Here is a 25,566-nt window from a genome sequence, read left to right on the forward strand (position 1 = left end):
TAATTACTAAATACTCCATTCTGCAACTTGTGCTATCATGAACTTGTGTATCATGAACATCTTCCAAAGTCAAGAAAAAACGACCTCAAATTTCTCTCTTCATTTATCTTTTCCACCCCCATTCTTTTTCATGGCTACATTGCATTCCATCACAAACGGTTGTATCACAGTTTGTTTGACCAGTCCTCCTCTGAGCTTTTTGAAGAGTCTTCAGTTGGTGACTGGTGAGAGACCATGATGCAGCTGTTCAACCAAACCACTCTGCTGTCTGCTTTTGGATGATGTGAAAATGCAAGTAGGCACAGGAAATGTTTCTAACCCGCTTACACTTCCTCTCTGAACCTATGAGGTTTCACAACCCCTAAGGCACCCCCTCTCACCCTCCTCCCACCCAGTGTCACCAGCCTGGCGCCTCTGTGAGAAAGTTCCACTGCAAGAGGCCCCTTAGGCATTATCATTTCCCTCTTTCACCCTGTTCAGGTTATCAGCAAATCCCAAGAGCCTTCGGAGACTGAGCCTGGACCCGGGGGTCCCTCCAACATGGGAAAGATGAAGAATTCCTGCATCATCGTAATGAGGCTACTGCTGTCTGGACCCTTTTTCTTTGGTAGGAAAATAGGGAGGGGTGGGGGAAGGGACATGTGTCTGTGACCAGGGAAACTGAAGGAGTCTGTGGAAGGGGGTAAAGAGGAGTTGCTCTAAGGGTGGGATTGGCCATAGGTAATGTGGGGCCAGGGAATCTGAGAGGGTAAGAGGGGAAAAGAAAGAGAAATAAGGCCAAAGCCCAAAGTATGAGCAAAATATGGAGACAAAGACAGAGAGAGGGCTGGGGATGTGGCTCAATCGGTAGCGCGCTCACCTGGCATGCGTGCAGCCCGGGTTCGATCCTCAGCACCACATACAAACAAAGTGTTGTGTCTGCCGAAAACTAAAAAATAAATATTAAAAATTCTAAAAAAAAAAAAAAAAGACAGAGAGAGGTGACAAAGGCAGTCCAGTGAGAGAGGAGGAGAATGCAGCCTTAGAAAGGGCATGTGGGGTTAAAGGAGACGGTGGAATTCAGTTGCTGTGCCTGGTCTTAGGCAAATCCTTTTCCTTGTGGGTCTCTATCCCTTCATCTAAACAAACAAAAGGTACTAGCATCCCTGACATCCCAGGATGCTGTGAACTAGTTCTGATACCCATAAGGAAAACAGGGTGGGAAAGAACCATTTGGTTTGCAGGTGATGCCAAGTTGCCTGATATGGGAGATGGGCTGGGCTGGGGGGAACCTGAGACAGAGCATTTCAGGAAGAAACCCATCTCTGGTGGGGTTGGGGAGCTTGAGATGAGTGAGGAGGCAGCCTCCCAGGATTCAGAAGATGTTGAGTTCCCGAGGCTGGTCTTTCTTGGGTACCTGAGGCCCCTGGTCATGGAAGAAGTGGGTGTGTGAGGAGGCACAGCCTGCTTTGGGAAATCCCCATCTTGGTTCCTGCCTATAAGCCTAGGCACCCCTGTACCTTGGGGCCCCCTTTGACCTGCTCCTCTCTCACAGGCCTCAACCTCTTCATTCTTTCTTCTTTGCTGATAGGCCAAAAGGGAAGTGGTGTCCTTCTCACGCCTTGGGAAGAGCTGCCAGAACTCTGGGTGGCAGAGTGTGCTGCTTTCCTGTTCCCCAGAGTCAAGGACTTTGAGGGATAGTCCAAGAACATTTTCTAATTCTGTCTGGATATCGGTGGCCTGGGGAAGGTGGGCTGAGTTTTGGGGACCAGAAGTGTGATCGGTGGCCAGTCAGTTCCTAGGCTCTTGATGTGTGGGGGACATTGTGGGAGCCCCGGTCAGAAGCAACTGAGCACCCTTGCCTCCCTTAGCTCCGGCCTCCAGCTACAACTTGGACGTGCAGAATGTGCAGCACTTTTCCACCCCACACGCCGGGAGGCACTTTGGGTACCGCGTCCTGCAGGTTGGAAATGGGTGAGCTGATATCCCCCCCCCACCCCCGCCAAATCCTCCCTGCCTGGCACAGTACACAAGACCAGGTGCTTCTATGCCCACCAAGAGACTGCCCCTGCCTCTGGGGCATGCTTCACCTACCTCCTGCCGGCCAGTCAATGAAACAGGGAAGGTCTCCTTTCTGAAGGCGTTCTCTGGAGACAGGAGCAAGGCTATCAAATAGTAGGAAGGGGACAATCATTAAGGCTCCACCTAAGTATCTAACAGAGGAGACATTACAGTCCTTAAAACACGTTGCATCCCATCCTGGGCTTTTGACTCTCTCTGACCACACAGTGAACTCCTTGAAGGCAGAGATTTTGTCCCTCCCCCTCTTTCTAGTACATTCTCCAGCCTGGCACACAGTAGGTAAGCCATTAATGACTTTTGAATGGATGGCTGAATGAGTGACACTCTGGAAGATCATTCTCTGGGCCTCAAGTTTTCTAGACTGTAAATGGAAAGGATCTTTGATCTTCTAGCATTCAGGCGTGAGGAATTATTTCTCTGGGATTCAGGAGAGAAGAGGTGGGGGCTGAGGAGTGTCCCCAGAGGGGTGTGGTCACATGGCTTTGAGATATGTAGTGGGATCTGGTCCTGCTTAATAGGCAGGAGTGGGTGGGTAAAGACCTGGACAGCTCCATCTCACAAATGATATTTCTCACCAGGGTTATTGTGGGAGCTCCAGGTGAGGGGAACAGCACAGGAAGCCTCTATCAGTGCCAGTCGAGCAGTGGACACTGCGAGCCAGTCAGCCTGGGAGGTGAGTAGCTGGTAAGGGAGCAGGGAAGAATGGGATCTTAGGGAAATTGAGGCTGACCCCAATACATCTGGATTGCCTGAGTTCCTTCAGACCAACCTTCTGGTGCTTACAGGTTCCAACTATACATCCAAGTACTTGGGCATGACCTTGGTGACAGACCCCTCAGGTGGAAGCCTTTTGGTAAGAATTTTGTATAGTGGTGATCTCAGAGAATATGTTAGAAGAGAGAGAGATTGAAAAGAGGGGGAAAGAAAATAATGAAAGATTCCATAAAATGTTAAAGGCACCAGAGATTCAGATTCTATGCATATTTATCAAGAACCAGTTATAAATCACTTATTTCAAAGAATCTACTTACTTCAGTTACTTTTACAAAGATGAAATATCTATGCCTATTGATATATAATATGACCTTTAGTGGTATGCCTACTTTTTTTTTTAAGAGAGAGAGAGAGAGAGAGAGAGAGAGAGAGAGAATTTTAATATTTACTTTTTAATTCTCGGCGGACACAACATCTTTGTTTGTATGTGGTGCTGAGGATCAAACCCGGGCCGCACGTATGCCAGGCGAGCGCGCTACCACTTGAGCCACATCCCCAGTCCTGTATGCCTACTTTTAATGTTTTAGTAGTTACATGTATTTTTTTTAAAGAGAGAGAGAGAGAGAAATTTTTAATATTTATTTTTTAGTTTTCGGTGGACACAACATCTTTATTTTATCTTTATGTGGTGCTGAGGATCGAACCCAGCACTCCACACATGCCAGGCAAGTGCGCTACTGCTTGAGCCACATCCCCAGCCCAGTTACATGTATTTCAATTGCTTATTAGAAATATATAAACAGGGCTCGTCTGTAATCCCAGTGGCTCTAGAGGCTGAGGCAGGAGAATCACAAGTTCAAAGCCAGCCTCAGCAAGTAAGTGAGGCCCTAAGCAACTCAGTGAGACCCTGTTTATAAATACAGTACAAAAACCGGCTGGGGATGTGGCTCAGTGGTTGAGTGCCACTGGGTTTAATCCCTGGTACCAAACCAAAAAAAAAAAAAAAAATTTAAATAGGATTGGAAATTTTTTAAAAAGTTTGTCTCAGTGGCTAAATGCTCTGGGTTCAATCCTTGGTACCAAATAAATAAATAAATATAGAGGAGGAAGCTAAAGTTAAAAAAATTGTAAGTTTAAAAGAAAGCATTAAATAAGTATGCCAAATGTTAGAAATCATAAAGTGTTATACAAATGCCTAAAGGTTGGGAAGCATTGCTTCATTTCTTTTAACCCTCAAGACTTTGGAATGAGATAATGATCAGTATATATATATATATATATATATATATATATATATATATATATATATATATTTTTTTTTTTTTATGTGAGGAAAGAGAAACCAAAGAATTAAGAAATTTACCTGAGATCACATGGCTGCAAAGTAGTAGAGCTAAGATCAATCAAATTCTCAACTGATTTCAATTCTATTGTTCTTTCTGGTTTTTCCTATGCAGTATCCTTCTGACATGGCTGTGTGAGAGCTAGATAGACTGGTGACATACTGATCCATTATTTAACTGTAGCTAGTTTACTGAGCTGCTATTATGTATCAGGCATTGTGCTAGGTTCTAAAGAGGAAAGGAAAGTGAATAGAAAGTTGATCTTGATATCTGATACAAGCCCTGTCTGGAAATGTCAGTCTGGCAGGAAAGATAGTCATAAACAAAAGAGGCAGTATTGTATATTCTGGGAATAGTGAGTTTGTGATTTGGGCTTACACAGAATGTGTGATTGGGCATGGGGAGGAATGTGCCTGGAAATGTGCCCAACTGTACATAGCGTGAATGCCAAACTAAAGCTTTTAGACTTTATTTCATAGGTGGTGACTATCCACTGGCATAGAGTATTAGTTTTAGGAATGGAGAGATGGACATGAGAGAACTTGCAGAGGGAGAATTCCTTTGCTTTGGAGTAACTATTTGGATGTAGAGAGTGAGGAAGGTATACAGGATTCTGTAGGCTCTTATTCATTGTGATGAAACCTAAAAGATACACAGCAAGAGGAAACCCCAACCCTTTTGCTTTTGTTTCCTTCAGGCCTGTGACCCTGGGTTGTCTCGGACATGTGACCAGAATTCCTATCTGAGTGGCCTATGTTACCTCTTTCCTCCAAGTCTAGGGGAACCTGTGCTACAAGGGCATCCTGGTTATCAGGGTAAATGAACTGGGGACCCAGTGGGTAAAAAAATATCTCTAAGTAGCTGCCCCTACGTGGAAACCAGCATGGTGGCCCAACTACTGGAGACACTTCAACAGACCCCTTTCCATCCGGCCTTTGCAGAATGTATAAAAGGTAATGTAGACCTGGTGTTCCTGTTTGACGGCTCAGGAAGTTTGCAGCAAGATGAATTTCAGAAAATTGTGGACTTCATGAAGGATGTGATGAGGAAACTCAGCAACTCTTCCTACCAGGTAAATATGCTGGTTAGAATTCTTGATTATAGGCAGTAGATGCCTACCTGACCCAGCTAAGTCATTAAAGGAAAATTTGGTATGAGTTCTCTGTAGCCTATGGGCATGGCTATAACTAGCCTCTGGAAGGCACAAGAACCCAGGAGTAGAAAGCTTCTAGTATTCTGCCTATTTCTTTTCTTTTCTTTTTTAAGTTTTTAGTTGTCCATGAACCTTTATTTTTTATGTATTTATATGCAGTGCTAAGAATAGAACCTGGTGCCTCACACATGCTAGGCTCTGCCACTGAACCACAACCCAGGCCCTAATTTTCATTCCTGTTTCTTTCTGTATTCTAGCTTCCCTCTTTTCTTTCTTGCTGTCTCCATAAACTAACTTTTTTTTGGATCACATGAGCCAATGGGGGCCTGTGGAAAGCTCCCAAGTCACATGTTAAAGTTCCTCTCAACCAACTCCTCACTCTGAAAATTCTAAATTTTCAGAGAAGAGATTCTGACTGGCCTAGAGTCAGTTCGGTGGCCATATGTTTTAGTCAGCTTTGGGGAAGAAAAGTTTATTTGGGGATCACAGTTTCAGAGGTCTCAGTCCACAGATGGCCAACTCCATTCCTCAGTGTCTTAGATGAGACCTAACATCACGGCAGAAGGGAGTTGTGGAGGAAAGCAGCTCAGGACCTGGTACCCAGGAAGCAGAGAAAGAGCTCTGATCAACAAGGACAAAATTTAAAGCTCAAAGGCACACCTGCCTATAGTCACCCCTCGGTTAATCCCTATCAGGGGATTGATTCACTGATTGGGTTAAGGCTCTCATAATCCAACATTTCACCTCTAAACATTATTTCATCATCTCACACATAAGCTTCTGGGGACACTTCACATCTAAATCATTATACTATCCCTAATTAATACATCCACTTTAGCAAGGTTCACTCCACAGAAATATGGCTACCAGGAACCATCCTAACTGATGAGGTAGTCAGGCCCAAGAACAAGAGTTCATCATACAACACTGCAAAAGAAAGCAGAGGCTCATTTTGTTTTATGTCTGCATTTATTTACATATTATTGCTTCATTTCAAAAGAATGATTTTAAGCAGAGGTGCAGAGTTGGGTTACCCAAGTCCTGCATAAGAAGTAGAGGTTAGAGGGGACAAGTAGGAAGGGATACATAACTACATATCATTTCTTCCTTCCTTTCCTAGTTTGCTGCCGTTCAGTTTTCCACAAGTTACCAAACAGAATTTAATTTCTTGGATTATGTGAGACTAAAGGACCCTGATGCTTTATTAGACCATGTGAAACACATGCGCCAGTTGACCAACACCTTTGGTGCCATCAACTATGTCGCGTGAGTTCCCTTTTGAGGGGAGAACATGTCCATTCATGTGTTCTGTGGGAGCAAGCTTTCAAGGTGTGGGAACTCAATAGATAGGTACAACAAGGGGCAGTTTATTGTAGGGATTCTAGTGGAGCAACTTTAGTCCAGTTACTTTTTAAAATACACACACACACAAAAACCCTTTATTTATTTATTTATTTATGTGTAATGCTGAGAATCGAACCCGGTACCTCAGATGTGTTAGGCAAGCACTCTACCACTGAGCTACAACCCCAGCCCTAGTCCAGTCTAGTCTTTGGTTATAGTAACAGTAATCTATTCTGTACTTTATAAATCCAAAGAAAAATTCTTGAGAGGATACAGGAACAAGAAGTATTTCTCGATCTCATGAGGGACTAAAACCAGGACTTGGAAAATAATTATGAAACCCAATAATCATGAAGAGTCACATCTTAGATGGGGATCAGCTTTGGAAATCAATATATGAACAAAAATCTCAAATAGTCAAAAAGAATCCTTGAAGAATTTCTTGAATTGTTCATAAAATTTGATATACTCAAGTCCCACATTAGAAACTACCATATCTGCTAGGGATATAGCTTAGCAGTAGAGCACTTGCTTAGGATTTAATCCCCAATACCACCAAGGAGACACAAAAGAAAAAGAGAGAAAGAGAGAAAGAGAGAGAGAGAGAGAGAGAGAGAGAGAGAGAGAGAGAGAGAAGAGAAGAGGCGAGAAGAGGCGAGGCGAGGAGAAGAGAAGAGAAGAGAAGAGAAAAGATCATATCCTACCCAGACAAGATGGTGCACACCTGTAATCCCAGCTACTGGAGAGGGTGAGTCAAGAGGATATTAAGTTCAAGGCCAGCTTTGGCAATTTAGCAAGACCCTGTCTCAAAATAAAATTATTTGGTGTGTTGTTCAGTGGTGGAGTGCTTGCCTATCATGTGTAAGGCCCTGGGCTCAATGCTCAGTACTAAAAAAAAAAAAAAAAGAAAAAAAGAAAGAATCAAATTACCATATCCTGATTTCCTGGGTCCAAAGCAGAGATTCTCCACGCAGCTATGACCAGGAACTACTTTATAGTAGTGTGCCAAAGCAAATGGCACAAACATGAATGCTAGAGCCCCACCTCTGCAGGAAGTTGTCTTAGAAAGTTTGTCTCTAAATTCTTAGAGAAAGAGATCACCATATAATGAGTAGACCCTCTAAAAGGGTCAATTGTGGGAGCAAAAAGAAAGTCATGAAAATGTCTGTCATAAACACTTTTTTTTTTTTTTTTTTTTTTGGTACTGGGGGTTGAACCCGGGGTGTTTGACCACTGAGCTACATATCCAGCCCTTTTTTGTTTTTAGACAAGGTCTCACTAAGTTGCTTAGAGCCTCACTAATTTGCTGAGGTTGGCCTTGAATTTTCGATCCTCCTGCCTTAGCCTCCCAAGCTTCTGGGATTAGAGTTGTGCGCCACCACACCCTCCCGGTCATAAACAGTTTTGTCTCATTTAAATCTCATCCCTTTGGGCCAGACAGTGTTCTATCAGGAATCTGACGACTCTCTGGAAAGGGCCAGATAGTAAATATTTTTAACATTTTTGGCTACATATGGCTTCTGTTGAATATTCTTCTTTGCTTGATTTTATAATTCTTTAAAAATATACAAACCATACAAAACAAGGTGCAGGTTGAATTTGGACCACAGATTATTGTTTGCTGTGTTCTAAATACTGGGAAACTAGCAGTGAATGAAACAGAGAAAAATCCCTACTCTCCTAGAGCTACCCTTTTAGTAGGGGAGAGAAATGTCACAAACAGGATAAATAAGCAAATTAGATAATACAGTAGAAGACATAAGTTATTCAAAGAAAAATAAAGCAATATTCCATAGGCAGATCAAGGAGGGTTACTTCTGACCAGAGACTTGATGAAGGAGAGGAAGTGAGCCATGTGGGTACCAGGCGCAGAGAATAACAAAGGCTCTGAGATGTACACAAACTTTGTATTACTCAGTTTTCTGTCACTTTAACTGTGACAAATGCCTGAGATAATTAACCTATAAAAAGAAAAGTGTGCCTATAGTCCTAGAAGCTCAGGAGGCTGAGACAGAAGGATCACAAGTTCAAAGCCAACAGAGAGGACCAGGGTAGAAGAAGAGAGGCCCAGTATGAGCCTGAGAAATCCAGATAAGTGACATGTGGATGAAAGTTGAAAGACATTTTCCATCCAAGATAGAACCAGAGGTCTTGAAGCGCAGGCATTCTCAGTCAAATGGTTCACAAAGAGCTGCTATTGCAGCAGGAGCTGTGGGCAAGCTGACTTGTTCAGAAGGAGGCTGTGGACATGGCAGAACTTTGAACTTTGCCAAATACACAATTCTTTCTTTTCCTTTTTTTTTTTTTTTTTTTTAATGTGCTGTGAAGGGCTGGGGTTGTGGCTCAGCGGTAGAGTGCTTGCCTATCAAGTGCAAGGCCCTGGGTTCCATCCTCAACACCACATAAAGATAAATAAAATTAAGTATAATGTCCAACTACAACTAAAATAAATAAATAAATAAATAAATAAATAAATAAATATTTAATGGGCTGTGGATTGAACCCAGAGACGTGTTATTACTGAACTACATCCCCAGCCCTTTTTACTTTTCATTTTGAGACAGTCTTGCTAAATTACTTAGGTTCCTGCTAAGTTGCTGAGGCTGACTTTGAACTTGCTATCCTCCTGCCTCAGCCTCCTGAGCCACTGGGATTACAGGCGTGTATCACCACACAGGGCTCCTTTCTTTGATTCTTTGATCTCAAACACATTGAGCCTCTATGCTGTACTGGGAGCCATAGATAGGGCAGTGGATGAAATATGGTCCTTTCCATGAATATTGATGGTGCAGGGCGAAAGCTGACACAGAAACAGGTCTCTAAATTCACTAGGTTATCTGCTATGGTAGAACTTTCTAGATAGCCTGGGGGAGGTAGGGAAAGAAGGCAGAGGAGCTGCTTGCTGTGTGAGCTTACTCGTGAGAGTGACTTCCCAATTTTCTTTGTGCAGCTCTTTTGTCACATGGGATATCACCTAGATCAACATCTTTAGCTGATGAAAGCGTGGTTGCTACATGGTTGAAATGGAGGGTAGGAAGCCCTGAGTCACCCTGCACAAAACTTCCCCTGTGGACTCTGGAACACCCACCAGGCTGCCCAGAATAGAGCAGTGTAAAGATCACTAGTCTAGAGAGAATGGGTGGCAGGAAAGACGAGGTCAAGGTTTAGAGGAGAATGTTGAATGCTTGGGTACCTGCCTGGGAGATTCAAGAAGGGCTTTTGCATAACTGATGAGCAGAACAGTGGGGAGACCTCAGGCTCTGGTTTGTGGGAAATCTCTAACATCCCCCTCTCCTGGACACAGGACACAGGTGTTCCAGAAAGAGCAGGGGGCCCGTCCAGATGCCACCAAAGTGCTCATCATCATCACCGATGGGGAGGCTACTGACCTTGGCAACATTGACAAGGCCAAAGACATCATCCGCTATGTCATTGGGGTATGGGTCCTGGGCTCTATCTGCTTCTTACCTCTCCCCTTTCCTTTTCTACTCCTGACACCCGATTCCTTTTCTCCCTGGGGCCAAAGTCTTGGTCTGAGGTTTGGGGGTGCCAGCTCTTCACTCTACATTCCCTTGCAGATTGGAAAGCACTTCCAGACCAATAGAACTCAGGAGACCCTCCACAAATTTGCCTCAAACCCCACAAAGGAGTTTGTAAAGATTCTGGACACATTTGAGAAGCTCAAAGATCTATTCACTGAGCTGCAAAAGAAGATCTATGACATCGAGGGTGAGTAATAGTCCCTGGGAGAGAATTTGAGAGGATGTATTCAAGAACTCCCCAGGACATTAGATAAAAGACGCTGAACAATAAAGAGCACTGGGGATCCTCCAGGGTGCTGGGAGCTCTCCAAAACCAACAAGCAATTAACAGCCACAGGAAGGAATTTAGGAGACTGCAACTTAGGAGCAGGCTCTGATAAGATAGTTCTCTCTGAAATTCCATCTTCCTCTGGGAGCTCAGCTTGATTCAAAGTGGAGCCTAAATCTGACCTATATCTGGGGTCATGGGAGCCCTGAAGGATTTCCGTCTAAATTCTTTCTCCTCTTGGTCAACTCTTTCATTTTCACCTAGCGTAGGCCCTACCTTACTTAAGATGGGCAAAGTGCGACATGGTGGCACACACCTGTAATCCCAGAGGCTCAGGAGGCTGAGGCAGGAGGATCACAAGTTGGAGGCCTGCCTCAGCAATTTAGCGAAGCCCTAAGCAACTTAGCAAGATCCTATCTCAAAATGGGAAAAAAAAAAAAAAAAAAAAATGTGCTAAGGATGTGATTCAATAGTTAAGTATCTTGGGATTCAATCACTGGTACAAAAAAAAAAAAAAAAAACAACAGGTTAAATTAGTGGAAACAAAGTGTGAGGAACCCACAGATGTTCTTCCTTGGCCTAGAATAAAAGAAAGTTCTTATTGCAGTAGTTAGATGGAGGACTGGTCATAAAAGGGCATTACCTCAGGAAGCCCACTCTGCCTCCAGATATATGGTTTCAAAGGGGAAGTCCCCTAGGCCAGGACACAGCCTTGGTGTCTGGCTCACTTGAAGATGCAATATGATGGCTAGAACGGAGCTGGGCAGACTTGATCCAGAATTCACTCTGCCTAAAGCTGGGCGCAGTGACTCACAGCTGTAATTCCAGCAGCTCAGGAGGCTAAGGCAGGAGGATTGCAAATTCAAAGCCAGCCTCAGCAATGGGGAGGCGCTAAGCAACTCAGTGAGACCCTATGTCTAAACAAAATACAAAACAGGTCTGGGGATGTGGCTCAGTAGTTGAGTGTCCCTGAGTTAAATTCCCGTACCAAAAAAAAAAAAAAATTCACTCTACCTCTTACCTGCTGTGTGACCTCAGTCAGGATACTTCCGTCTCTGAGGCTTGTTATTCTTTCTTAAATGGGGGAATAATAATACCAGTCTTACAGTGCTGTAAGGTTTAGCTGCTTTAACGAAGTACTAAAAACCAGGTGGCTTAACACAACAGAAATTTATTGTCTGAATATTCTGGAAGCTTGAAGTCCAGAAGAGCAGGGAGATGCTCTTTCTGATGGTTCTAGAAGAAAGCCCTTCCTTAACAATTTCACTTCTGGTGTCTGCCTACAATCCTTGGCATTTCTCCATTTGTAGGTACATCATTCCAATCACATGGCCACCTTCTCTTGTGCCTCTTCATGTCAATTTTCATCTCTGCACATTTCCTTTTTAATAAGAACACTGGTCATATTGGATTAGGGTCACCCTAACGTCCTCATTTTAACTTGATGACCTCTATCAACACCATATTTCCAAATCAGCTCACATCCTGAGGTACTGGGGATTAGGATGTCAATATATCTTTTTGGAGGACATAATTCAATTCAATCCCTAACCTCAATTTAGTAATGTACCCAGTACATTGTGGGCTCTCTGTAGATTGTAGCTCCTTTTTTTCCATTTTTTATTATTATTATTATTATTATTATTATTATTTGCTGGGATTGAGCCCAGGGGTGCTTAACCACTGAGGCACATCCCCAGCCTTTTTTTATATTTTATTTTGAGACAGGATCTAACTAAGTTGCTTATGGCCTCACTAACTTGATGAGGCTGGTTTTGAGGTTGCAATCCTCCTACCTCAGCCTCCTGGGTCTCTGGGATTACAGGCATGCACCCTAGCTCCCAGCCCTATATTTTTTCTTGTGCATAAGTCATAGCTCTTATCACTAGTTGTCATCATCTATCTTAACCTGCTCTTGCTCATCCTTCTGCTCTTGTTTAGATTTCACTTCCTCCTATTAGATGTCACAAGTGTGGGTTATGTGCTGTGTGCTACTGTAACTGCTGCATGCTCCCTGCCATGGCCCCTATAGCATATGTTGGCTTCTAAATTTGTGGATTTCTGTCTTCGACACTGCCCTCTGAGGTACCTGTCATGGCAAATGCTGTGCCTGCTTTCTCACCACTGATATCCCTGGTGCCAGATACTTATTTTTGCTAATTACTTATTCAATTAATGAATGAATTATCGTAATATTTGCCATGTTTCTTGAAAATTTACATGAAACAGGCCCTTTGGCTACAATATTTAAATATTTATCTCAGCATCATTGTAAGGCTGATGTTATTATTTCCATTTTATTGATTCATGCTTGCAACAGCTATATACCAGACTCTGTGATTAAGACAGGGATTTTCTGAAAGTAGAACTCATATTCACATTGGATAAAGAAAAACAGTGATCAATTGAACAAATGAGATCATTAAAGGTTGTGATAACTGCTATATAAAGGATGAATAAAGCAATGGGATAAACTGGGTGTGGTGGCGCATGCCTGTAATTCCAGTGGTTTGGGAGGCTGAGGCAGGAGGATCACAAGTTCCAGGCCAGCCTCAGCAATTTAGCAAAGCCACAAGCAACTTAGTGAGACTCTGTTTCAAAATAAAAAAATAAATAAGGGCTGGGGGTGCAGCTCAGTGTAAAGTGCCCCTGGGTTTAATTCCCAGTACTTCCAAAAAAAAAAAAAACAAAAAAAAACAATGAGATAGACTTATATATAGGAAGCTGGGCTGGGGTAGAGCTCTATGGTAGAACACTTGCCACTTTGGATTGGTTTTTGGAGATGTTGAAGGGACAAAGGAGGCAAGGCACCGAAGATAGTAGGAAACAGTTGTATTTGGCTGCAGCCAGGTTCAGAGGACACAGCTTTTGCTGTAATAAATCAATCCCCTGAATCCGAGTTCAGGGAATTTCAGAATTTTATACCCAGTGTGTAAGGGGAGGGGCTCAGAAGTTCACAGTCTGCAGAAGTTCACATAAAAGCAGCTTTTTCTTTCACTGTTCTGGGCAAGTTAACTCTTCAAGGACAACACCTGAGAAGGGGAGAGCCTCTTTTCCCCTTTCTTTCCTCCCCCTGCCAGCTGTTACCATGGAGCCCATTTGTAACTTGTCTTAAAAATGTAGACATCTCTGTGAAGCCCAGCTCAAGGCCAGAGGCCTTGTTTGCACATTTCTACAAAGAACTATACTGGATATGTTTGTGAAAAACTAGTAAGGGGTGTCCAGCACCTGGAGTGTTGGTATCTTCTCAGCCAGTGGCCAAATAAAACAGGGCGACAGGAAAGTAGGAAGTTTATCTACATTGAACTCTTTTGCAGAGACCCTTTTGCTGACAGTCCTAAAGGCAGCCATGGTGAAGATTTCTGGAGAGACCCAGTTAAGACTTTTCAGTGAAGAAAGGGGGTGCCACTTCAGAGGAAGGCCTGTTCAAGATGACTTTATTTATTTATTGTTCGTACTGGGAATTAAACCACTGAGCTACATTCCCAGTCCTTTTTATTTTTTATTTTGAGACAGGGTCTTGCTAAGTTGCTGGGGTTGGCCTCAAATTTGCAATTCTCCTGGCTCAGCCTCCCAAGTTGCTGGCATTACAGGCATAGTTGAGATTACTTTTTAAAATTGTTTAAAATACACTCTAAAATGACTTTCAAGCTGAGACATGAAGGATGAGAATCAAATGGCAATTGAGGAATGTAGGTGAAGAGCATCCTAGTTAGAAAGAGGAGCAATCACAAAGCCAGGATATGCGAAAGGATTTGGCATGTTGGAGGAATAGAAAAAAGGTCGACTGTCTGGAGCTGACACATAGGAGCTGAGCACCCTTAGCTTTGAGCTATGGAGGTGTGAGACTGGTTTCCACTTTGGCAGAAGCAGGTGGATCTCACCTCCGCTTGGCAGAGGAATGAAGCTCTGGGAGTGGGCGTCACCTAATGAGATTGGGCTACACCACCCTGAAACCCAGTCCCTTGCCTCATTTGGATGGAACTTTCTCCTCAATAAAAAGAGTCTCAGGTGTGCTCTCTCTCTCTCAGTGTGACAAGCAATGGCACGATTTTATCATATATCAAGATAGGGTCTGATATACATTTTTGAAAAAAAAATAGATTACTCTGGCTTGCTCTGTGGAAAGAAAACACAGAAAGAATAGAGTCAGAGACCAAATCAGTAAGATGTTACATAATTTTTGGGGGGTGTACCAGGCATTGAACTCAGGGGCACTTGATCCCCGAGCTTCATCCCAGCCCTATTTTGTATTTTATTTAGAGGCAGGGTCTCACTGAGTTGCTTAGTGCCTCACTTTTGCTGAAGCTGGCTTTGAACTTGCAATCCTCCTGCCTCAGCCTCCTGAGCCATTGGGATTATAGGCATGCACCACTGCACCCGGCCACTGTTACATCATTCAGGCAAAAGATGAATATGGCTTGGACCCATGTGGTGTCAGTACAGACTTTTCAGAGGAGGAGGTGTTATCTTGAGGCAGAACCATCACGATTGTGATGATTGGTGATTCTTAGAGATGATACAGGGGAATAGGAAGAATCAAGGTTGGTTCCTGATTTCTTAGCATTATTCCCTAGGGAGTTAGGGATGCTCATCATTGACTGGGGGAAGCCTGAGTAAGAGCAAAGTAAGACAAAGTAAGAGCTGACTTTATCCAGCGGCAGTGGGTCTGTGATCCCAGCTACTCAGGAGCATGAGGCAGAAGGATCGAAAATTCAAGGCCAGCCTAAGCAACTTAGTAAGACCCTTTCTCAAAATAAAAAAATAAAAAGGGCTTGCGATATAGCTCAGTAGTAAAGTGCCCCTGGGTTCAATACCAATAATATGTGTATATATATATATATTTTTTAAGCTGTACCAAGACATGCTCAGGTGGAGTCACTGGGCTCCTGGCATTGTACAGAGAGAGCTGACTCAGAGCATCAGGCAACTTCCCTAATCTGTCCCACTTTGATGTTCATGCTTTCTACTTTGCACTAAGGTGAATGCTGGGCTTCTTCTGAGTCTTCCCGAGTGTCACTGTTTTTACTGCTCTTTGGGTCTCAGCCTGATCTCCTCTACTTTGTCCTTCAGGCACAAACCAGCAGGACCTGACATCCTTCAACATGGAGCTGTCCTCCAGTGGGATCAGCGCAGACCTCAGCAAGGTGCTTGGTGGCCTGAAGCAATGAACAGAGGGATGTGGGGATGGATCTGGATCAGGGAGGGTCCTGACATGATTCCCCTCCTTCCCTGAGCAGGGCCATGCAGTTGTGGGGGCAGTTGGAGCCAAGGACTGGGCTGGAGGCTTTCTAGACCTGAAGGCTGACTTGCAGGATGACATATTTGTTGGAAATGAACCATTGACACCAGATGTGAGAGCAGGATATTTGGGTAAGTATTTCTCTTTTTTGATGGGTTCTTCTGTTTGAGATGCTGAGAGTAACTCAGATTGGCTTTCCAAATAATAGTGAAAGCAATTAAGCAACCAGCTTGAGCAAACTCAGGGTTTAAGTATGATTATAACACTCTTAATTTCCCCCTTAATAACTTTTTACCTGTGTATTAATTATGTTTTTTTTTTCTTGATTTTTTTTGGTGCTTTGACTTCTTGGGGCCTGGATAATCCTAAAGAAACTGCCCCTCCCAGGGCTGGCTAATTCCTAGAGCTAGTGAACTCTTGCCTGTGAACATGACTTTCATATGCATACCAGTCATCCAGGGCCCAGAGCACCAATCACTTATTTTATCCAATTCACACACCAAGCCAAAAGTTCCCCTGCCCTAAATTGCCTCAGTCAAAATAGAAAATACCTCTACAGCCCCTGAGCTTACCAAAATTCTTCAGTCTGTCCAATCCTAAACCCTTCTTCCCCATCCTTCCCACGAAAACCACAATCTTGTCCTTCTGCCTCCTCACTGAGCTGATGCTTCTCCACTGACTCTTTTGTGGTGAGCAGTACATCCTGCTTCTCGGGAAACGAATAGGAAACTTCTTTCAATGTCGGTGACTCTCTGTCATCATTCAGTAGTAACTAAACATTAAATCCCAGGTCTATTTTAAAACAACCGGCTTTATTAATAGGAGGACTACTTGTTCTTTTTACAAGAATTCCTTTTCTTGATTTGTTGAAGAATTCTAGAGTTTTACTCAGTTTCAAGATTTTTTTTTTATGCTAAACAGAGGAAATGAGTCTGCTCAATCCACAATTGCTGCTGCTTATCTCTGCCACGTGGTGTCGCTGTTGAAGTCTGGGCCTGCACAGTTCTGTATGTGCAAGTCTACCTAAGTGATGCCATTTTTAGACTTAATCCATGGGCTCTGAGGTTATAGGGTTTTTTTTTTTTTGTTTTGTTTTGTTTTGTTTGCTTCATGTAGTCAGCGTGCCCCAAGGTATGAACTGGCTCCAAGAGCCTGGGATAGGACTGCTTCCAAGTTTGATCTTCTCAGGGATTTAGAACCACATTCTTCCACACTCTCTCATCCATGCCCTGTGCTTAGAAATGGATCCATCCTTGTTAAAGTCTCAGAACACAAATGTCTTATTGAATTTTTCTCGGAAAATTAGTGCTATTTATCTTATATCAGGTTACCTGCAGTGATTATTTTTCTTTCATTTTTTTGGACGGTCTTTACTGAGCAAATATTATGTTCTAAAGGCTTTACCTGTGTTAACATACTTTATGTCATTTCATCTTCACAACAACACCATGAGAAGAACTTATTAAGTGAGTTTTTATTTTGGAATATTTTTTGTTTCTTGTGGTGCTGGGGATTGAAAGCAGGGACACACACACACACACACACTGAGCTACCTCCCAAGGCCAAGAAAGTATTTTTATGATTTCTCGATGAAGAAATCAAGTCAACAACAGTTTAAATAACTTGCTCAGGGTTACATCACTAGTAGGGGAACTCAAGTAGATTGTTCTATTATCCACGACACATTACTGCTTTTCAATATACTGTAAAATCCTTGGCAACTTTGCTCACTAAAGAAGAGGCAGTCAAATTGTGCACAGTGGTGAACTCCCATGATTCCAGGGACTTGGGAGACTGAGGCAGGAGGATTGCAAGTTCAAGACCAGCATCTGCAATTTAGCAAGATCCTGTCTCAAAAACAAAATTTAAAAATGGAGCTGGAGATGTAACTCAGAGGTAGAGTGCCCCTGAGTTTGATCCCAAGTAACATTTTTTTAAAAAAGAAGAAAAAGAGGCAGGCACATCCCTACTCTCTCTCTCTCTCTCTCTCTCTCTCTCACACACACACACACACACACACACACACACATACACACAAACACACACACACACACACACACATATATATATATATATATATATAAAACATTGAATGTTTATTCTGCTACTCACCTTTATCTCTTATTTTAGTTATTAGCAAAGTGCTAGCATTTTATATGCTTAGCCTGATTTCATGCTCAAAATTACCCTATGAAGTTGATACTTTTCCCATTTTTATTTATTTGTTTATTTTTCATTTCAGGAGAAGGTCTTCTGGCCACTTTGATGCATCTTTGCTTCAAGTTCAATTTCTGTGAACAGCTTCTGCCCTTTCCTTGGGGTTATTTCCTGACTCCAGCTTCCTTTGCATTTCCATGCTCCTCATTCTCTCTCCTCAGGTTACACTGTGACCTGGCTGCCCTCCCGGGGGCCCACATCACTGCTGGCAGCTGGAGCCCCTCGATACCAGCATGTGGGGCGAGTACTACTGTTTCAAAAATCAAAGGACACAGGACACTGGAGCCAGGTGCAGAAAATAAATGGGACCCAGGTGAGCATGGGCCAAGAGGCATCTTCAGGATAGGGACATGAATGATGTTCTTTATGTCCTTTCAACTCTCTTTCCCTTATTGTGTGGCAGACCCTAGCACAAAACCCTCTGAGGTAAGCCCTGTGTCTCTACAGTTTAAGAAACTGAACTTTCCAGAACTCAGCTTGTAAGAAGATGGACATGGTGCAACTACAGGGGAGGTAACCTGCCACCTCCTGCTGTCCCTATGGGCTCTTCCTTTAACATCTTCCTCTCCCTGCAGATTGGCTCTTATTTTGGTGGGGAGCTATGTGGCATCGACATGAACCAAGATGGGGAGACAGAGTTGCTGCTGATTGGAGCCCCCCTATTCTATGGGGAGCAGAGAGGTGGCCGGGTGTTTATCTACCAGAAAAAAAAGGTGAGAATCATGACCCTGAGCGAGGTGGAAGTGGAGAGGCAGAGATTCTCAGGCCTACTTGGGTCCTAATTATTCCAAAGGGCTTTTCCTGTCTGATCATGTATAAATCAAACCTTTAGAACAATAAACAACAGCTAGCACTACTTGGGGGTAGACAGTGTGCAAGGCCCAGTGCCAGATGTTTTATATACATGACCTTATTTCATCACCTCCTGAGATCCTGCAAGCCTTATTTTGTAAATAGGATGCTATTTCAGGGAGGTCAGGGAACTTTCCAGAGCCATGCGATCACCCAGACAACACAAGATCGGGCTGGCACTAAGGGCCAGATTAGTTTGACAGCATCATTCTGACTGCGAGGGACCACATCTCACATTTCTTTAGTGTTTTCCACTAAACTGTTCTTCACAATGCCGTGATGGAGTTGTGATTTGTTTCCTTGTTCCTTCCCAGCTGGAGTTTGAAATGGTCTCAGAACTTCAGGGAGATCCTGGTTACCCACTTGGGCAGTTTGGAGCCACCATTGCTGCCTTGACCGACATTAATGGGGATGGGCTGATGGATGTAGCTGTGGGAGCCCCTCTGGAGGAGCAGGGGGCTGTTTACATCTTCAATGGGAGGAACAGTGGACTCAGCTCCCGGCCGAGTCAGGTGAGATACCGACTTGCCCATCAAACTCTGTTCCCAGGCTCCTTGAAGCCTTGAGTCCCCAGCCTGCCTCTACAGATCCTGTTCCCATTTTAGCATGAATTTTTTCCTTGCTTACAGCGTATAGCAGGGTCCCAGATGTTCTCAGGAATTCGTTGGTTTGGACGCTCCATTCATGGGGTGAAGGACCTTGGAGGGGATGGCCTGGCAGATGTGGCTGTGGGGGCTGAGGGCCAGGTGATTGTACTGCGGTAAGATGGATTCCTAAGTCCCTTTGATAACTTCAGCTCTTATCCTTTGAGTAGTGAACTGTGCAGTATGCTGAATGCCTGACAGCACCGGCCCATTTGGTCTTCACCCCAACCCTGGGAGATGGGTTCTCCATTTTTTCTCCCTGTACTGAGGAATTGAACACAGAGTTGCAGCCAGGTGTAGGGGTACATGCTTATCTATAATCCCAGCAGCTAGAGAGGCTGAGGCAGGAGGATTGCAAGTTTAAAGCCAGCCTTAACAAATTTAGCAAGTCCCTAACCAACTTGGTGAAACCCCATCTCTAAAATAAAAAATAAAAAAGGCTGGGGATGTAGCTCAGTGATAAAGTACCTCTTGGGTTCAATCCCCAATACCCCCAACCGAAAAAAAAAAAGAAAGAAAGAAAGAAAGAAAAACCAAGGGTACTCTACCACTGAGTTACATCCCCATCCTTTAAAAAAAAAATATATATATATATATATATATATATTTCTTTTAGTTGTCAATGGACCTTTATTTATTTATATGTGGTGCTGAGAATCGAACCCAGTGTCTTGCACATGATAAGCAAGTGCTCTACCATTGAGCCACAACCTCAGCGCCCCCATCCCTTTTTATTTTGAGACAGGGTCTCACTGAATTTCCCAGGCTGGCCTGGAACTAGTGATCCTCCAGCCTCAGCCTCCAAAGTCCCCAGAATTACAGGCATGTGCCCCTGTGATTGGCTGGGTTCTGTTTATAGAGGCTTCACGTCTTACTCCAAGTCACAGCTGCCGTTCAGCAACAGAACCGATTTGAACTCAGTCCTATCAGATACTTCCTAGGGAAGACCTGTCTATCTAAAACATCCTAGAGAAGCAACACGTGTGATAGACAAAGGCATGGCTTCAGGACCTGGTGTCCTGGGTTTCTGGGACCTAACTTTTCTCACATTTGAAGTGGTGGGGACATTTTCTGCCTTATCCTCTCTTTGTGTTGATGGTAGCTATTTATTGATCACCTGCTATGTCTTGAACAATGAGCCCGACATTGGGTCCAGAGTTTCTGAGTAGTGATAGATATGGTAAATTAAACAAGCCAGGTGTGGTATCTCATGCCTATAATCCCAGCGACTCAGGAGGGTGAGGCAGGAGGAACACAAGTTTGAGGTCACTCTGGGCAACTGAGAGACCTGCCTCTAAACCAAAAGGAGAACATGCTGAGAGTGCAGTCCAGTGGTAAAGCAGCCCTGGGTTCAATCCCCAGTATTGCAAAAAAGTAGTAAACAAATAAATAGATAATTACAAATTGTGGTAAGTGTAGTGAAAGAAATGAACAGGACACTATGGGAGAAAATAGTGGAGGAGGCCTCTTGAAGATTGGATGGCCAAATAAGGCTCTCTGAGAAGGTGATGTTTGAACCTGGAATTGAAAGATGAGAAAGAACTGGGCTTGCAAAAATCTAGGTTAAGAGCATTCTGTGTAGAAAGCCCAGGGTGTGTCAGGGCCCTAGGAGGCAAAAGTGGACTGATGTGGCTCGAATGTGGTCAGCCCAGAATCAGGGGACACAGGGTTAGAGATAAGAGTAGGGAGATAAGATTGGTGATACAGGAAGTATGACTGGGATTGTAAAATATCTGAATTTTATTCTAAATATCACATGTCATCATTGGACAGTTATACGCATGGAAGTAGCTCAATATGATTTCTCTTTTCATTTTGTTTTTATTTTTGTAGTGCTGGGGATCAAACCCAGGACTTTGTACATGGTAGGCAAGCACTTTACCACTGAGCTACATCCTTAGCTGCTGTGATTTCTCTTCTTATAACTCACACTTTTTTTGTACTGGAGATTGAACTTAGGGGCACTTGGCCACTGAGCCATATCCCCAGTCCTTTTTATGTTTTATTTAGAGACCGTGTCTCACTAAATTGCTTAAGGCCTCAATAATCTGCTGAGGCTGGCTTTGAACTTGTGATCCTCCTGCCTCAGCCTCCCGAGCTGCTGGGATTAGAGGGGTGAGCCACTGAGCCTGACATAACTCACTTTTCTTTATAGAAAATGGGTCACAGGGCTACCAGAAGCAAACTAGGGAGGCCTAATTAATTGTCATGGTCATTGTTATCATTGAGAGGTGACAATGACATAGAGTTCAGTTTAGGGAAGAAGAGTCCTTTGAGAGACTTGGTGGCTTTCTGTCTGTCAGCTCCCGGCCTGTGGTAGACGTTATCACTGTGATATCCTTCTCCCTGGCGGAGATCCCAGTGCACGAAGTGGAGTGCTCCTACTCAGCCAGTCACAAGAAGAAGGAAGGTGTCAACGTCACAGTCTGCTTCCAGCTCAAGTCTCTCATCCCCAAGTTCCAGGGTCAGTGCTGTTCTCCTGCCAGCCCCGAATCCCAGCTATGGCCTCAGGATCCTCTATAGTCTAACTCCTGCCTCTTTTACCCTCTCAGGTCCCCTGGTTGCCAATCTCACCTACATTCTGCAGCTCGATGGCCACAGGACCAGGAGCCGGGGTTTGTTCCCAGGAGGGAAACCTGAACTCACTGGGAACACCTTGGTTACCCCAGCCAGGTCCTGCATGAACTTCTGGTTTCACTTCCCGGTAAGGGAGCTAGTGCTGGTGTTCTGGAAAGGTGTGGATGAGCCTACTGTGGTGAGAGGGTGTGGGCTCAGCTCTGCTGTTGTCCAGCTGGGTGACAAGTCATGCTGATCCTCAATACTACCATTTCCTATGCTGTACAATAGTGGGGATAATACCCTAACACATATTTGCTTCTGGTCCTGACTATGTTCACATAAGCATTTTTAACATGGTGATGACTGTAATGCACTTACCATTTTCCTCTATTATTTTCTCACATCTTATATTCATGCTGCTACTCAGCTTTCACAGTTTTTTTATTGTTGTTTGTACTAGGAGGGGTGCTTTACCACTGAGCCCCATCCCCAGCCCTTTTTTTGTATTTTATTTAGAGACAGGGTCTTGCTGAGTTGCTTAGGACCTTGTTAAGTTTCCCAGGCTGGCCTTGAACTTCACCTCTGTCTGCCTCAGCCTCTCGAGCCTCTGGGATTATAGGTGTGCACCACTGCACCCAGCTCTTTCATATTTTTAATAGCTAGAGAACATTCAATCATCATGGTATGTCATTATTTGTCAGATACATGTAATAATTTATTAACGTATATCCGAGAAAAAGATTCTTTGTGTTTTTGTCTCTGTTTATTTTGTTTTTAGGATTGAACCCAGGAGTGATCTACTACTAAGCTACATCTATGGTCCCCTTTTTTTTTTTTTGCGACAACATCTCACTTAGTAGTTCAGGCTGTCCTTGAACTTATGATCCTCCTGCCTCAGCCTCCCCAGTAGCTGGGATTACAGGCACTGCATGGGGCTGCAGAAAGTTTTTTTATATTAGTTTGAACAAGTACTGAAATACTCAAATGCAGTTTGCTTATAGCTATCCTGTGCAAAAATGGAATTGACATCAAATTATTATATCTCTTAAAGTGTTTCAAAAAGGGCTGAAGATAGGGTTAGGGTAAAGAGATTTTGAAGTTTGTTTTACATTTTTTATTATGGGGAGTGTCTAACCTGAAAGTAGAAGCAAATAGTTTAATGATCCCCCGGTAGCTTTCCAACAGTGTCAACTCAGTCTTATTTCACTCATGTCTTGCTCCTCCGCCTCCTCACCTCCCAGCCCTTACAAGAGCTGAACACTTGAACTTTAATTTGCCAGAGAAGATGGCATAAAGACCTTGGCTTTGGTTTTGGACAGATGTGGATTCATATCTTGGCTCTGTCACTCCATGTTCTAGACCTTTGAGCAATTGGATCACCTTTTTAAGTCTAATTTTCCTCATTTTGAATATAAAAATAATAATGCCTACCTCTCAAAATTAGTAAGAATTTTAGGAGAAGTATGATTTACATCCTGTGAAGTGCCAGTGTCAGGCACTGGTAATAACAAACGACTAAAATACATCCTTGGAACTGGGGCTGCAGTTCAGTGGTAGAGCACTTGCCTAGCATGTGTGAGGCACTGGGTTCAATTCTCAGCACCATATATAGATAAATAAAATACAAATATTGTGTCCATCTACAACTAAAAAAATACAAAAAAACCCCCCAAAACTTCCCAAAGGGACTAATATTCTAGAATTAGGATAGTCCTATTATTCTAGAATAGTCTCTCTCTCTCTCTCTCTCTGTCTTTTTGGGGTGTGGTGTGTGTGTGTGTGTGTGTATGTGTGTGTGTGTCTAGAGATTGAACCTTGAACCCAGGGATGCTCTACCACTGAGCCACATCTACTCTTTTTATTTTTTATTTTGAGACAGAGCCCCACTAAGTTGCTTAGGCCTTGCTAAATTGCTGAGGCTGGCCTCCAAGTAGCAATCCCCCTGTCTCAGCCTCATGAGTGAAATTACAGGTGTGTCCTACCATGCTCAGCTTATTCTAGAATATTCTTGAGCAAACATTGATAATGACTACCTAGAACCGTTTGACTGATTCAGTAGCTTTCATTAGGACTCAATGGCAAACAGTGCTGTGACTGATTAGTGATGTCTCCATGGAATTGGGGCTGGGCAATTAGAAATTTGTGCTGAGAAGTACCCTGAGCACAATATCAACATATGCTATATGGCATATTTATTTATTACTAGTAAGCAGTGAAAAAAAAATGTTGACTTCTGTTAAGGTCTTAGACAACTAACTACTAGCATTTGATTCTTGGTAAAATGCAAGCAAGGCATGCAAATGCACTCAATTGAAATGTTAGATTCAGGACAAAGATTGTGCTCTTTTTTCACTTTCAGGTGTGCATTCAAGACCTTATCTCCCCCATCAATGTCTCCCTGAATTTCTCTCTTTGGGAAGAAGAAGGGACACAGAGGAATCAAAGTGTGGTAAGAAGAGACTGGCTGGGGACATTAATGGGTAATATGGAAGAGAAGAAATTCTATTTAGCAAGAAGTCACTGGAATATATAGGAGTTTGTGATTCTAAGCAACATAAACCAAATATGGCTTACTCAAGCAGGAAAGGAATTTTAAAATAGATATTTTAAAAAATTCAAAACACAACTCTGGGAATAAGGGGGGCCTGGGTAGTGACTCTGGGTGCTCTCAAGAGGAGAAGATAATGGATAGATTCTCCAGGTCCCCTTCAGTGAATCTGCTCTGGGTCCCTACAAGGTATTAGCTCCAGATTACACCAGGTTCTAACACTGTTCAACCTATAAATTCCAGGGAGAGAAGTTCAGAAGGCCTAGCTTTGGGCCCAGGCTTGTCCCTTCTTGGTGAAAGAACAGGGTACCTTGATTAACCTTCTCACCTATGCATGTTCAGTTGGGGACAGTTTCCTCAAAGTCAAATTGGGACATTGTAAAAGTAGAGGGCAACAATATCCACCCCCCATTCCCAGATCAGACACTCCCTACCCAGTGCCAAGAGCCTGATGTCCTTTTCTGAGATCCTTGGCACTCAATGGATGGTTTGGTTGGATCTAGAAGATAGAACCTGGGCCTGGTAGCCTGAACATGTGGATTTCTTTCCTGGCACAAGCATGAGCAGGTTCTGTCCCTCCTTGGAACTGTTTCCCCACCTATGAGGGGAGTCCAGCCTTGTGAGGCCCCTTCCAGAGCTGGAGGCCTCTCGCTGCTGACTGCAAGTTCCTGTGGCTTTTGGCAACAGTCAGCAGAGCACCCTGCCCACTTGAGATTTGAAGATACCCGTGGTAGAAATAAAGCCCTGCCTACCGGATGGTCACCACGCACCTGAGCAAAGCTGACTGAGCCCCTTTCCTGTGCTAAGACCTTTTCTGGGCACTGGTTCTACTGAAATCAATAGGCATGACTCCACCATTGAAAAGTCCACTGTTGGAGAAGCGGGGGGATCAGCAGTGACAACACACTGCCATGATGCCACCGTCAAGTTAGGTTCAGGGCAGCAACAATCTATACCAGAGATTTGAGGGGATAAGGAAAGTCTGCCCACAGAGGTGACCAGGAAGTCCCCAGGTAGAGAGGTGGGCATTCAGGAACTGTTTTTTTTTCATATCATCACTTACTATCTTTGTGTTGGTA

The 25,566-nt window shown here is 43.6% G+C and overlaps 1 protein-coding gene across 2 annotated transcripts in view; it reads left to right on the plus strand.

The window, feature by feature from the left end:
• The first annotated feature begins 469 nt into the window (after positions 1 to 469).
• Positions 470 to 25,566, plus strand: part of Itgal (integrin subunit alpha L) — a 43,243-nt gene continuing 18,146 nt past the window's right edge. For both annotated transcript variants that reach the window (XM_076839872.2, XM_076839873.2), the window contains exons 1-18: positions 470 to 607; positions 1,851 to 1,953; positions 2,640 to 2,734; positions 2,847 to 2,914; positions 4,816 to 4,933; positions 5,060 to 5,190; positions 6,392 to 6,537; positions 9,920 to 10,052; positions 10,194 to 10,344; positions 15,499 to 15,572; positions 15,666 to 15,798; positions 18,046 to 18,197; positions 18,460 to 18,597; positions 19,051 to 19,248; positions 19,366 to 19,496; positions 21,684 to 21,844; positions 21,933 to 22,084; positions 24,299 to 24,388. In XM_076839872.2, coding sequence (XP_076695987.2) covers positions 541 to 607; positions 1,851 to 1,953; positions 2,640 to 2,734; positions 2,847 to 2,914; positions 4,816 to 4,933; positions 5,060 to 5,190; positions 6,392 to 6,537; positions 9,920 to 10,052; positions 10,194 to 10,344; positions 15,499 to 15,572; positions 15,666 to 15,798; positions 18,046 to 18,197; positions 18,460 to 18,597; positions 19,051 to 19,248; positions 19,366 to 19,496; positions 21,684 to 21,844; positions 21,933 to 22,084; positions 24,299 to 24,388 — 2,241 coding nt within the window. In that variant the 5' untranslated portion in view covers positions 470 to 540. The remainder of the gene's footprint in view (positions 608 to 1,850; positions 1,954 to 2,639; positions 2,735 to 2,846; positions 2,915 to 4,815; positions 4,934 to 5,059; positions 5,191 to 6,391; positions 6,538 to 9,919; positions 10,053 to 10,193; positions 10,345 to 15,498; positions 15,573 to 15,665; positions 15,799 to 18,045; positions 18,198 to 18,459; positions 18,598 to 19,050; positions 19,249 to 19,365; positions 19,497 to 21,683; positions 21,845 to 21,932; positions 22,085 to 24,298; positions 24,389 to 25,566) is intronic.

The sequence above is a fragment of the Callospermophilus lateralis genome, chromosome 19 (genome assembly GCF_048772815.1).
Source record: "Callospermophilus lateralis isolate mCalLat2 chromosome 19, mCalLat2.hap1, whole genome shotgun sequence".
NCBI lineage: Eukaryota > Metazoa > Chordata > Mammalia > Rodentia > Sciuridae > Callospermophilus > Callospermophilus lateralis.